Source organism: Terrapene carolina, unplaced genomic scaffold, assembly GCF_002925995.2.
Source record: "Terrapene carolina triunguis isolate 2854851 unplaced genomic scaffold, T_m_triunguis-2.0 Scaffold84, whole genome shotgun sequence".
NCBI classification, from domain to species: domain Eukaryota; kingdom Metazoa; phylum Chordata; order Testudines; family Emydidae; genus Terrapene; species Terrapene triunguis.
Genome location: NW_020664435.1, coordinates 21,544,770 through 21,558,400, shown reverse-complemented (window position 1 = coordinate 21,558,400; position 13,631 = coordinate 21,544,770). Strand labels below are relative to the sequence as shown.

Sequence of the window (13,631 nt, the reverse complement as noted above, 5' to 3'; positions counted from 1 at the left end):
AGTTTTTCAGTGGGATTCCCCATTGATTTCAATGGGGAAGTCTGCTGAAAAAAACTGACTATGATATGACCCTAAACTAGCAATTTTCTGACTGAGATTAGCTAAACTAACTTTGTGTGTTAGGGCCAGTAATGTGGGCAGTCTGACCTAATGGTCAGAACCCAGAGAAGAATCAGTTGGGGTCAGGAGTCATTCCAAGCCAGAGTCAGAGCCAGAAGTCACACCAGGGGGTCAAAACCAGAGCCAGAGTTAGAAGCCACACCAATAGTCAAAGCAGAGTCAGAGTTGCTCAAACAAGGCCAAGGTGTGACAGGAACAGGAAGTTTCATGCTAAGAAGTGTCCAGTTAGCAGTCTGCTGTTAGTCAGCTGATCCTTCTGAGTCAGTAGGTATACCCCTGTTTGTGGGATATCAGCTGCAGTTCCCTCATCTGGCCTTGCACCACTGTGTAATAGAGGGTAAGGGTCTTGCTTGGTAACCCTGCAGGCCTGGGCTCAAGAGTTGTGGCACCTGATGCTACCTGCTCCTCCCCCTGTGCGTGGGTCCCAAGGCCAGCCTTTTCAGCGTCATCACTGTGGAAGGCCTGAATTTTTGCAGGGGTATGAACAAGATGAACTGGCTCCCAAGAGCATTCTTCAGATCCCCAAACCTTCCCAGACATTCAAATACATGCTCCTCTGTATATTTGGTAATCCAGAATATCCCAAATTATGTACTTCTTTGTGGTCCTGTACTTGAACCGGGGTGGGGCAGTGGACACCAGCTGGGAAATAAATTGTTGACTAAAGGTTTCAGGAAGGATATATGAAATACCAGATTGATCTTCAAGGACTTAGGGAGCTGCAAATTCAAATGCCACCAAATTTATTTGTTGAAGAATGGTGTAAGGGCCTTTGTATTAATAGTCCAATGTATGCATAGGTCAGTCAGTGTGTAGATATTCAGTGGACAGCCGAACTTTCTGACCATCCTTCAGAGGTGGGGACTCTTGGTGGTATTTGTCAATGTGACATTTGTAAGTTATTTTGGCAGCTTCCAGGTGCTCCCTTAGGTTAGACCAGTGCTTAATTTGTGCCAGGACTTGCCAGGGCTCAGCCCTGGCACCTCTAGGCTTGGCAGTTCATAGCCCCGGTACTTCTGGGCTTGCTGCGTCAGTTATGAAAGTAAAAAAATTGCTTGAGCCCCGGCACCTACCTGCTTGAGCCCCAGCACCTCTTTCATTACAAATTAAGCACGGGGTTAGACTGAGTCTTATTATTAGTTTGTACAGTAGCTCCTCACTCAACGTTGTAGTTATGTTCCTGAAAAATGCGACTTTAAGCAAAACTATGTTAAGCAAATCCAATTTCCCCATAAGAATGAATGTAAAGGGTTAGGTTCCAGGGAAAATTTTTTTTTTTGCCATACAGTACAGTACAGTACTATAGTTGGGAGGTGCCCCTGCCTTACCCCACACAGGCACAGCCCACTGGCACTGGAGACAGTGAGGCAGGCAAGGAGGCTGAAGGTGCTGTAGGCTAGGAGAAGCACGTTGTGCAGCAGCAGCGGCAGCTTCCCCTACTCTGCAAGCACCAGGGGTGGGGGGCTTAACTCTCGGCCTGCCCATGCCACCCCTTCCCCCAAGCCCCAACCCGTAACCCACCTCTTCTTCCCCCCGCCCTCCTCCCCTTTTACTCCGCATGCCGCGTCCTCGCTCCTCCCCTCTCCCTTCCCTGCCTCCTGCCCGCAGCAATCAGCTGGCTTGCAGCATTCAGGAGGCAGGAGGGAGGGGGGAGGAGCGAGGACTCGGGGCACAGGCTCCCCCTCCTTCCCCTGCTCCTGAACACCGCAAGCCAGCTGATTGCCGTGGGCAGGAGGCAGGGGAGGGAGGGGGGAGGTGTGCCATGTCCTCGCTCCTCCCCCTCCCTCCTGCCCGCGGCAATCAGCTGGGGTTTGCGGCATTTGGGAGGCAGGGGATGGAGGGGGAGACTGCGCGCCGAGTCCTCGCTCCTCCCCCCCCTCCTCCCCATCCCTTCTCCCTCCTGAACGCCGCAAGCCAGCTGATTGCCACGGGCAGGAGGCGGGGGGAGGAGGGAGAAGGCACTGATCCGCAGGGTCTGCCAGCGGGTGGGAGGCGCTGTGGGGGGGCCGTAGGGGAGCTGATGTGGGGGGGTTGCCAGCTGTGGACAAAGCAGGCAGCCAAAAGACGTTATAGCAAAGCATTGCACAACTTTAAATGGAGCATGTTCTGTAACTGAGTAGGGACGTAAGATCGAAACAACATTAAGCGAGAGGATGTTAAGTGGGGAGTTACTGTACTAGATCTGAGGCATCAGGAACTGCCATGTATGAGGGAAGGATGGAACTGTGAATGATAAAAATAATTGGAGTAGAAAGGACCAAAATAGGTCTGTGTTATTATAAGCGAATTTGGCTAATGGGAGTAACACAACCCAGTTATTTTGGCAGTGGTTCAGATACTGTTCAACTACCTGGTTAAGCCTTTCTGATGGGCCATCCATCTGGGGGTGATGGGAGATAGATATACTAGAATGCACATCCAGGAGGTGAAACACTTCCTTCCAAAACCTGGTTATAAGCTGGGAGCCTCGGTCTGTGGTAAGATGATTGGTGAGGCTACGGAGGCAAAAAACATGAATAATTAGGAGTTGTGTGGCAAGATCCATAGTCAGGAAGTATATGCATAGTATAAAATGTGCCATTTTGGTGAGTCGATCCATATTGTTACTATTGTGTTGTATCCTTCAGATTCTGATAGTTCTACTATGAAATCAAGGCTTATATGTGACCAGAGTTTGGAAGGGGTGTCAGGAGGCTGAAAGGCTTGCTTCAGGAGATCTTAGTCTGACTGCAGGTGTTGTAGAACCTTTTGGTCACCTTTGTGGCCACCAGAATGAGTGGGCTACTGCATGCTAAGTCTTCGATTGTCCAAAGAGACCTGCCCAATGGGTGTTGTGCTGCATGAGCAGCACCTCAAGTCGTGGGGGAATGTCAGGGACATGTTGATGGTCATTAACATAGAAGAATTCATTGGCCCAGGACTAATGGCATAGGTGGTGCCAGGGAGGATGAGGTTGGATGACGTTATAAGCGTTACAAAAGGATAGTCAGGGAGGGCTACTTGGAGAGAGATAAGGAAGTCGGGTATCACAGATCCACAAATGAAATGGTGTGGTTTCCAATACTGTAGAGAGGAATAGTCTCGATGACCCAGTGGTCCTCTCAAGTCCTGATATCTACAGCATGACGAATCTGTGGGCTGGCCTGGCAGTCTTATGGCAGTAAAATGTGGAAGATCAAAGTTTCTCCTGAGAGCCACATGCTGTTACCACATGAAAAGCCTGAGCTGCTACTGTAAATCAGAAATAGAGAGGACCTCTTTCCCCCATTGTGACAGAATATACCCGTGTTCACACTCTACACACTATTGTAATAATGTTTTTATAAGGTGTGCCTCGTGAGCTATCACTTAAACTCATAATTTGCTGATCAAAAATATCATGGCAAAATGCACATAGCAGCATATAAACATAAGTTATAAACATAAGCTGAGATCATGACTAAAAGTATGTTTGCCAGATAAGTCTGCGGAGAGATGGCTAAACTGTTTCTCAGACACAAAGGGCAAACTGACACTTCAGCCAGATGTAAACAAGGCTAATGGACCATTACTGCTAAGTGGCTATTCTTTGTCAGGAAAGCAAGCAGGGGCAAAAATTCTATGTTTTAGCAAAGAAACAACATTGAGTTTCCTTCCACACAGATTGCCTGTCGCCTTGCTCCCAACTGGAAATGCTTCTCAAAGTGGGAACAGGACTATAAAAAGAAGGGGCAGGCATCCCAAGACACTGCTCTCTCTTTCCCTGTCCATTGCATTTTCTGCACCTGAAAAGACAAAGGAAGCAGCCATTAGACTGTGGGGGAGGGTCCTCCTAACCTAAAGAGTTTGGTCAGTAAGACTGCTGAAAGCATGTTGTGAGAAAACTTTGCTTTGAATCTAACATAGTTGTTAGGCCCCACTAAGCATTTTATCTTTATTTTTCTTGTAACCATTTCTTACTTTGATGCTTCATTAATTGTACTCGCTTAAAATCTCTTTGTAACTAATTTACTTGTTTTACTGTTTTGTCTAATCCAGTGTGTTTACATTGAAGTGTCTGAATAACTGTTTAAAACAATAAATTGGCATATCATTCCCCTAAAGGAATAACGGACTTAATATATTCGTACTATCTAGGAGAGGGCTGGGCAGTACAGGACATACATTTCTGGGAATGGGGCATTGGGGTCGCCCTGCAGCATAACCAAAGCTGGTATGAGCCAAGGTGTGGCCGGCTGGCTGCTGCACACACAGATATAGCTGGGAGTGACTTACATGCTGGAGGCTGTTTGTGAGCAGTTCAGGTTGGAGGCCACATCAGCAGGGCATTGTAAAGGGCACCCCAGGTTACAGGCAGGGGTGACACAGCTATTCATTAGTCTGGATTGTGCTCCGCCCGGTATGTCTCACACCCATCACAACTGTTACCCTGGTACCATGCTTCACTGCTCACACTACTCTTTGGAAAAATGGAGCAGAGTGGAAGTTAATGCTGTTGGATAATGTTACTGTTAAGAGGGAGCATGTATGGCTTGTTGTTGCAGCTGTGACTTAACATAAAAACAGATATAAGCCCTGACCTTACATTTCAAAATACAACAAAAGTGATCATTTAATAGCACCCACAACTGTGTTAAACTCTTATCACAATACACATAAATAACAAGTCACAACCATGAACATCTTAAAATGTAAGTGATAGATCCAACAATAGAGGAAAAAAACATCCAAAGGGAAGGGGTCAGGCAGGTAATGGTTGTAGAGGGTAAGATTATATGTACTCACTATTTAAAATACTTGATTAGTTTTTAAAAGCGTAAATATACTCTTTTCAAGTTCTGTTTGTCTAAGTGGGAGCCTGAATAAGGACTTCAAGCTCCAGGCTGGAATAACTAATTCTCCTTAGATTAGCATCTTCACATTAAAAGTGTGTTCAAAAATTCAGCTGCTGGAAATTTCATTTTACCATTATAGATGAAAGCATGGTTCCCATTTTTGACTGCCCTTCTCCCCTTACAGAGTTCCAAACAATAACTTTGTTGTGTTGATTTAAAGCTTGTTCCTCTGTGAAATCTAAAATGAATAGATTGTCTTTCTATATACCTGTTTGCCTCTCAAGCATTTCCTCATCAGCAGTAAGGCACCATTTCAATCCAAATCCCAAGAGGTATTTTAGCAGCTAAAATGAGTGATTAAAGACTTTCCTGCTGTTATTTATGTATTCTTAAGAAATCTAATTTTTCTTATTTAAGATTTTCAGTTGTCTAAAGCCACCTGGCTGGAATGGAAGCTACTTGCATAACTTTTCTATGACAGCTTCATTCATGCAATATATTTGTAGCTCCACCCGTCCACCACACACACACTCCATCCATTTTTTTAGTGGTCTGAACAAGCAGAGACGTGCACATAATTAATTCCATGAGTGGTAGTTTATTTATGTATTTGCATGTACAATTCTTATTCTTTATTAATTGCACATGATCTGTAACACCTATTTCTGTTAACTCCATATAACTGAAATTCTAAATATAATTCCAAGTCTTCAGACAGATTTTTATTGCAGCTAGATCATTTTCCATTGTGCCACATATATATATTCGGTCTCTGGAAATGGCCTTATGCTATTTTTCACTCAATCTATGTAGCATAAATGGTAGTACAAATAACATGGCAACATCTGCTTGCACATGTGGAAGTCATAAATATTTTGAGTTGGTTTAAGACCTGTGTTAAATTGAATGCATTTTATTTCACAGCAAAGTACGTGTTGAAGGAACTGGACACAGAATACGTGTATTAAGGTGTGAAGGTGATTTGTAAGTTGCATATCAGTAGTGTAAGAGGTATAAATTTGTTGTACATTAAAGTTCACAAATATTTGCCCAACTGCCAAGAACACCTATGGTTGCTACTCAAATAATGACAGAAATACAGGGCAGTCAAAAATATCCTGTCTTTCAAGATCATAAATCAGCAAGACCCAGTAAAGCCAAAGATGACGTCAAGCTTTTTCTGTTGCTCTCAGGTTTTCCCTTCCCTGAGGTCTCATACCAGGGCACGCTGACTTTAATACCACCCTTCTTTCTTTCTTCCCAACGCTCAAACAATGAATTCAGAGGAGAGTTCAGATGTTAGGGGCACAGGCTCCATCCAGGAACATAACTATAACTGAGGGCTTGTCTACACTGGCAACATTAAAGCGCTGCCGCAGCTTGTGTAGTAGAACTCTCCCAGCGCTTTAAAAAACCCACCTCCATGAGGGGCGCGGTTCCCAGCGCTGGTGCAGTTTACACTGGCACATTACAGCGCTGAAACTTGCAGCGCTCGGTGTGTGTGTTTTTTCACAGCCCTGAGCGAGAAAGTTGCAGCGCTGTAAAGTGCCAGTGTAGACAAGCCCTGAGATTAGCTATTTCAGCTGCTCTCACTTCCTCCCGTCACTACACTCCCACACTCCTGAGGTCCCTTCCAACCCTGATATTCTATGATTCTATAAACCCCTCTAGATCTGCCTTCAAGTCATGGGCCACTGTGGAGGCTCAGGGTACCACTCTACTGTTAGACCTTTGCTAGGTCTTCAGGGGTGCTGAGAGCTACTGAATGAAACAGTAAACTCTGTATATAAGGGAAACCACTTCAAGCCAGGCCGGGGGTGCGGCACACCCCTAGTTCCAGCACCGATGTATTTCTTTTAGCTAAGCATCCAGTCCGTTTTATCACATTATTTAGTCCCCACTGTCCCCAGCGCTGTCACAAACCCCCATCATGTCCCCACACACCCGCCCACATGCCCAGACCTACACTGCCCCGATCGCTGTCACTCCCAGACCATCCCCTCGCATCCCCCCGCGCGCGTGTTCCCGCTGAGTGAGATTCTTAACTGCGCGCGCCCCCGCCGCCCCATCCCGGCCCCCCAGTCCGCTCCCGGCCCCCCTCCCAATTCCCGGCTCCTCGGTCCTTGGCCCTCCCCTCGGTCTCGCCCTCGTCCTCGTCCCCCTCCCCCTCCTCTTTGATGCCTCTTTGCTCTTTCCCCGCCCCCAGGAGCCCCGGTCGCTTAGGAACAGGAAGCCAAAATGGCGGGTAGTCGCAGCGGCAGCAGCTGCCAGGTGAGCCCCTCCCGCCTCCCTGCCCGGGGGCGGCCGCGCCACGCTCTTGAGTCCAGCCCAGCCCAGTCGCCAGCCTCCCCACCCTCAGTCGGGAGCTGGCGCCAAGCCTCTAACCTCCCCCCGCACCAATTCTGCATAACCCCGTTTGGTATATCCCCGCCCCTAGCGCCCCCCCCCCCACGGTCGGCGTGCGGGGAAAGGCTGACACAACCACTCCCTCTGCCCTTTGGGGTGAGACACTGACCCCTCTAAGGTTAGTCTCTAAGGTGCCACAAGTACTCCTGTTCTTTTGACCCCTCATCATCTCCCCGAAGGAGAGAGGCAGTGACCCCCACAGGAACCCCCCACATCCACCCCATGGGGGTAAGACTGTGACCCTCACAGCAACTCCCCAGAGGGGCAGCGGCGGCACCACCGCTCCAAGCGCGTGCCTGGGGCGGCAAGCCGCGGGGGGCGGCCTGCCGGTCCCTGCGAGGGTGACAGTCAGGCAGCCTTCAGCAGCATGCCTGCGGGAGGTCCGCCGGTCCCGCGGATTCGGCGGCAATTTGGCGGCAGGTACACTGAAGCCGCGGGACCGGCGGACCTTCCTCAGGCATGCCGTGGAAGGCTGCCTGACTGCTGTGCTTGGGGCAGCAAAAAAGCTGGAGCTGCCCCTGCAGAGGGGTGAGACCATGACCCCTACAGAAACCCCCCATGCCCTCTCTATTGGGCTGAGACAGTGACCCCTATGCATCCCATCCCCATGGGGATGAGACAGTGCCCTCCACAGCACCCCATGCATCCCATCCCAATGGGGGTGAGACAATGCCTTCCACAGCAACCCCATGCATGCCATCCCCATGGGTCAGACAGTGACTCCCACAGTAACCCCCATGCCCTCTCTATTGGGGTGAGACAGTGACCCCCCCCGCACCCTTCTAAGGGAGTGAGGCAGTGACTCCCACACAGCAACCTCCCCTTCCACCTTCTCCCCATTGGGGTGAGAGGCAGTGACCCATACAGCAAAATCACCTTCCATCCCATCCCTATTGTGGTGAGAGAAAAATGTACAGAAAATCTCCAAACCCTGCCATCCCAGCTGAATGAGACTGCCTACTCTTCCCTTATGCCATTTTATCTCTAAAGGGAAAGAGTCTTAGATACTTGCAGCAACTTCCCCTCCATCACATCCTTACAAGAAAAACCTGTACAATAAACAGCAACATGTCACCTCTCCATTTCATCCTCAAGGGGTTAGAAAGAAACGGACACAACTAGTATAATGAGATGTCATGGATTATCCCAATTTTAAAGTCCCAGTTTCAGTCCCACTAGTATTAGCCAGGCAGCTGGATGATCAGCTAAATGCCCTATCCATCCCTGTATGCTCTATTTCCTCTGTTTGCCTCTTCTTTGTAAAATTGTGCTAGATATGGATGCTCAGTATGAGTTATCCTATAAACCACTTTTTGGTAGTGAGGGAGATTCCATGAGGAAATATCTGATATGGAGAAGCTGCAGATCTGGGCCCTGTGCAAGCACAGCTGGAACCCGCCTCAGGAGAATGGGCAGGAAGTTGTAGCAGCAGTAGGACCAGGATCTAGATTCATCAGGTTCTTGTGGAACACAGGGAGGGCTGGTTGGGAAAGGGGAGGCAGCAGGGAGGATTACATGCCTGAAGGATAAGGAGGGAATGTAGAAGGAGGCTGAAATATTGGGATTTAAGGAAAAGAAATAAACTTTCTTTAACCTTCTCCCAGATGTCAAAACCGTGCTGTGCATGTTTCTCTTACAAACAGTTGTGCTGCGCAGTTGTCCTGATTTGCATTTTAAAAACATCTGATCATTATTACCACTGGTCAGAAAACATTTTTTGTGCAATACATTTTCCATTTTTCATTAAAATTTCTAGCCAGCTATAATTACTCTACAAACTGCAAAATCCTCCATCCTCAGAGAAGCAAGGTTGTAACATACTCATATTGCCATATATCAATATTCCCAAGCAATTTTGTATTTCTAAAGTAAAGTCAACATCTGTGTTTACTGTATACTATAGATAGATTTTAACTTTTTAGATGTTTTGGACCACACTAATCTCAGATATAATTTACTATAAATAGATTTTTTAGAGGTTTTGCACCAAACTAGTCTCAGACACATTGCGTACATTGCAGTATATAGTAAAAACCTTGCTAATTCTCCCATAGTAAACCTACTAGTTCTGGCAGAAAATCTCATGTTCTCTGCTATGTTTCAGCAGAGTCTTAATAGCTAAGACCCATAATGATGCTTCATGTTGCTAAGACTTCATTGCTTTTATAAAATATACCATGGTAATTTACTGGTATGGTATACCATGAAAAATCACAATTAAAACTACATTTGTCAAAATAAATGGACAAGTTACATTTTCTGATTGAGTAGTTGTGTTTTTTTAAATCCTGTTTAATCACTTAGGTTCCAATCCTGCACAATGTATCTATGTACATTAATGCTCATTCTGTACAGTTAAGCTGTATATGTGTTTGCAGGTTCTGCACTTTATTAATCTTCAAGATTTGATCATCTACAAGGGTCTGCTGGTCATTAGCAAGAATTAGTGTGCTGGTTTTATTTTATCTCAATCCTGCCCTTGAGAATGCACTACTTGTGCAGTGGTTTTTCCCCAGATATGTAGCAATGTATCTATTTAAAGAAATGAATGTGACAAGGATAAGGAAAACTGGGGTAAGAGTACCATAAATGTAGGTGTCTTCTTCTTATCAATTTAAAACAGAAGCTTCCAGTTTCACCTCTCTTTACTTTAGACCTTATTGTTATTGCTTGCAAGATCTTTACTTGCAGGGATGAAGTCTGACAAATTAATTTTGTTATCAGGCAATAGAAAATCAGCTAAAGATATGTGGCTTTAAGAGGGATATGGATGTCTCAGTGTTGTACCTTGCTGGACAGTAAGTACAATTTATATTACTAATACAGAGGGGTTTTGTATTAAATAGATCCAGATGACACCGTGTACGTTAGTTTTTTTGTAGTGCTATGTATGTTAGATATTTTGTGAAAGTTATTTATATATGAAGCACACAGTAAATCATACTTACACAACAGATGGTGGACCAGGTATAAAAATAGAGAGAAATAGTGAAATTTTGCTGACATATATAGGCCAACTAAATTCACAGCTGAGTAGTTAACTTCCTCAGCCGTCGATGTAGATCCAGCTCAAGAAGGAGAGAAGTCAGGCTCCATGGGCTGCTCTTCACTTGTCTGACTAGCTTGTAAAGTTGGGTGAGAGAAGCAGCAAGAAGGCAAGCAGAAGTTGAAAGTACAGGAGCATCGTTGGCTAAGAACCTGCATATCTGTCTTTATGTTGTCCATCCCTCACTTCCTGCAATGGCCGTGGAGTTCCCAGGCATGAGAGCAATTCACTGCTATCTGGAGAAGTAGTAGGATAGCTATAGTGGCTTCTTTTACCACCTACTGTCAATTGTAGCAAGTAGCCAGAGATTCTGGGGAAATGGGAAGGTAAGGGAGAGAGACCATAGCAGTTGGGAGGGGTCAAAAACACCAGGAACCTGATGGGGAGAAGAATGACAGATTATTAGGTGACGTGTTAGGATGAACATTTTGATAGGGTGCCATAAGGTATAGGGTGCAGAAAAGGAGACACTTGAAAGTTGTTTAGAGGCTCACTTTGAATTTCCGATTAAGGACTCATCCAGAAATTGTTGTACTCCTGGCTACAACCTCACAATTGCACCTAAGAATACTTACACTGTGCATATCATGTTTACACAGCTACATTAGCATAATAATATAGGGCCAGTTTTTAAAAGGTGTTTAAGTGTCTAAAGATATGGATATATACCTACTGGGATTTACATTGATTGCCCAGATTGATTTCAACAGGAGTTAGGCATGAGGGGCCAGACTTAGGCCCAGATCCTCAAAGGTATTTAGGCCCCTAACTCTCATTTATTTCAATGGAAGTCAGGAGCCTAAATACCTTTGAGGATCTTGGTCTAGGTGCTTTTGAAAATCCTGCTCAGTGCTTATCTGTAACTTGGGTGCCTAAATACTTCTAAAAATCTGCCTTATCGCCTGAATTGCACCTAAAAGACTCATTCCCTGAATTGCATTTAAAAGGCTGTGCTACTGTTTGAAAATAAAATGTATTGTACTTTGGTGCTGAAAAATTATTAAAATATATGTTAGCGAGAACTTAACATATAGAAAGTATAAATCAATAAAGATATAAACCATTAGGAAAATAAAATTAGTTTAAGTATAAAATAATGGAAAAAAATTAGAAGCATCTATGATTGTAGAAAAAGATTTGTGATATTATTTTGTATTATTTGACTAATAGCAGGTTATCATGTAATTAAAAATTATTATGCATACACATAAGGGGGCAGAGTTAAGTCTGCATGTAACCTTACCAGTTGTGTTTCCTGATTTTGGAGTGATAAATGTGTAACCGTAGTGCTCTTGCAACAGTTTTTGCTCAGGAATAAGAAGAACAGATCAGATGGCAGATATGGAAATGATCAGTATGCTCAGCAAGGGATCGTTTTTCCCATTCCAATGTATGCAATCCTTGAACCTCAGCCAGTGTCAGTATCAGATGATATCCCCGGATTTTTGACTTGACACAATGTTCTGCTGGCTAAACAAAGAAGATGAAAAATTAATTATTAAAATCTGTCAAACTAGAGATGAAAATCATATTTTAAAACCAGTGCTATTAAGGGGACATGAAAAAAATGTACCTTTGAACACCGAAAGCTGGAAAGAAATGCTGGAGGCCAAAAAAGGATGAGTTTGTAAAAGACATGCAAAGGCTGGAAGGCATATGTAAAGGGACAGGCTCTTTTAAAATGTGAAAGGAATTAATCTCTACTTGGGGCCATTTAAATGCCTTAGTACCAGAAAGAACAGAGCAAGAGTCGAGATAGTTAAAATGAGCATATTATTAGGGAGGGAAGAAAGTGAATTAAAATGTAGTTTATAAAATTAAGAGTAGTGCAGGAAGTGCAAAGACAATTCCTCTGCTAAGAGACAGTAAAGAGAAACTTCAGCTTGATGGACTGTGAAATAATGCAGGATTTGATCAGTAAAACTATATAAAAGAATAATATAATAGCCCCGTAAAAGAGTAGTGTAAATATGAAGATCCTGATCCAATAAACACTTACATGCTTTATTTAACTACTTTGAATAATCTATTTACTGATTACTCACTTTAAAGCATGTGAGTAAGTGTTTTCAGGATCATGTCTATGGATTATTTTAAGGAAGGCCAATTTACCAAATTAACAAAGGACTATCAGTCTGTATTGGACTATCTAGACTTCAAAAAATGGAAGCATAAGAGCATAAACCCAAATTAAAGGTATGTCTATGCTGTGAGCGGGGGTGTAATTCCCAGATCAAGGAGACATACCTGCTAGTTCTGATGGTGTGAGCAGCTAGCTGCCCCAAGTACATACTTATGGTCTTGGACAGATACATACTCAGAGTAGCTAACCTCTTGCATCATCGTGGCTACACTCCTACTTTTAGTGCACTAGCTTGATTAGAGCTAGTGCAGGTATGTCTCCTTGAGCAGGGATTGAGCTGGAAATCACACCAGCTCGTAGTATAGATGTACCCTTAGTTGGTGGGGTATGCTTCAAGCAGATTATTTTTAAAAGCTGGACTAAGCAGAGGTGCCTAGTCTCATCTTTCCTCTTCTTTTTTTCCTGGATATGGAGCAGTTTGCATGGAAGATTAGAGAAAAATCAGATACTAAGTTTTACAGTTCATTCATAAACAAATCAATTGGCACTTTAGGTTGATGATATGATGTTAATCATTTCTGATCCTATTGCTTCCTTACCAAACACAGGTCCTGATCCTGCAACTTGATCAAGTCCATTTACAAAATCAATTTTAAGATAAATATCATAGAGGAAATAAAAATCCTTTATGGCAGCGAAGGATGAGGGAGAAGCAAGTATTACAAGAATTATTGGGCAGCTCAACTTGGGTTTTCTGGTGAGGGAAGTTTATTGTGGTTTATATTACCCTAGTGACCTAAGGCCCCATTGTGCTAGTTGCTATATAAATAGAAAAGAGACAGTCCCTGCCCCAAGGAGCTGACAGTCTAATTTAAAACAAGACACATCAAGTGAGTGTAATTAAAAAATAGGAGGGAATTCAGGAGAGACAGTAATCATAGCTTCTTCTTTGAATGATGTCCTTGTGGGTGCTCTATTTGTAGGTGCGGAAGTGCCCCCTGTGCCTGGGATCTGAGATCTTCATCAGCCATGCCCGTTGGACTGCATATGTGCCCCTCCCCCTTCTCGTGCTGTGAGCAGGATGCAGATATATCACTGTGTGGTCCAACCACCCCCAGTTCCTTCTCTACCGACTTTGGTCTGGGACGGAATCCACTGCAGA

At 44.5% G+C, this 13,631-nt stretch overlaps 1 protein-coding gene across 1 annotated transcript in view; it reads left to right on the top strand.

The window, feature by feature from the left end:
- The first annotated feature begins 7,172 nt into the window (after positions 1–7,172).
- The window catches only part of LRRC72 (leucine rich repeat containing 72), a 42,984-nt gene continuing 36,525 nt past the window's right edge, over positions 7,173–13,631 (top strand). Inside the window, exons 1-2 of the mRNA XM_026649484.1 lie at positions 7,173–7,205; positions 10,065–10,138. Of these exons, the coding sequence (XP_026505269.1) occupies positions 7,173–7,205; positions 10,065–10,138 (107 nt within the window). The remainder of the gene's footprint in view (positions 7,206–10,064; positions 10,139–13,631) is intronic.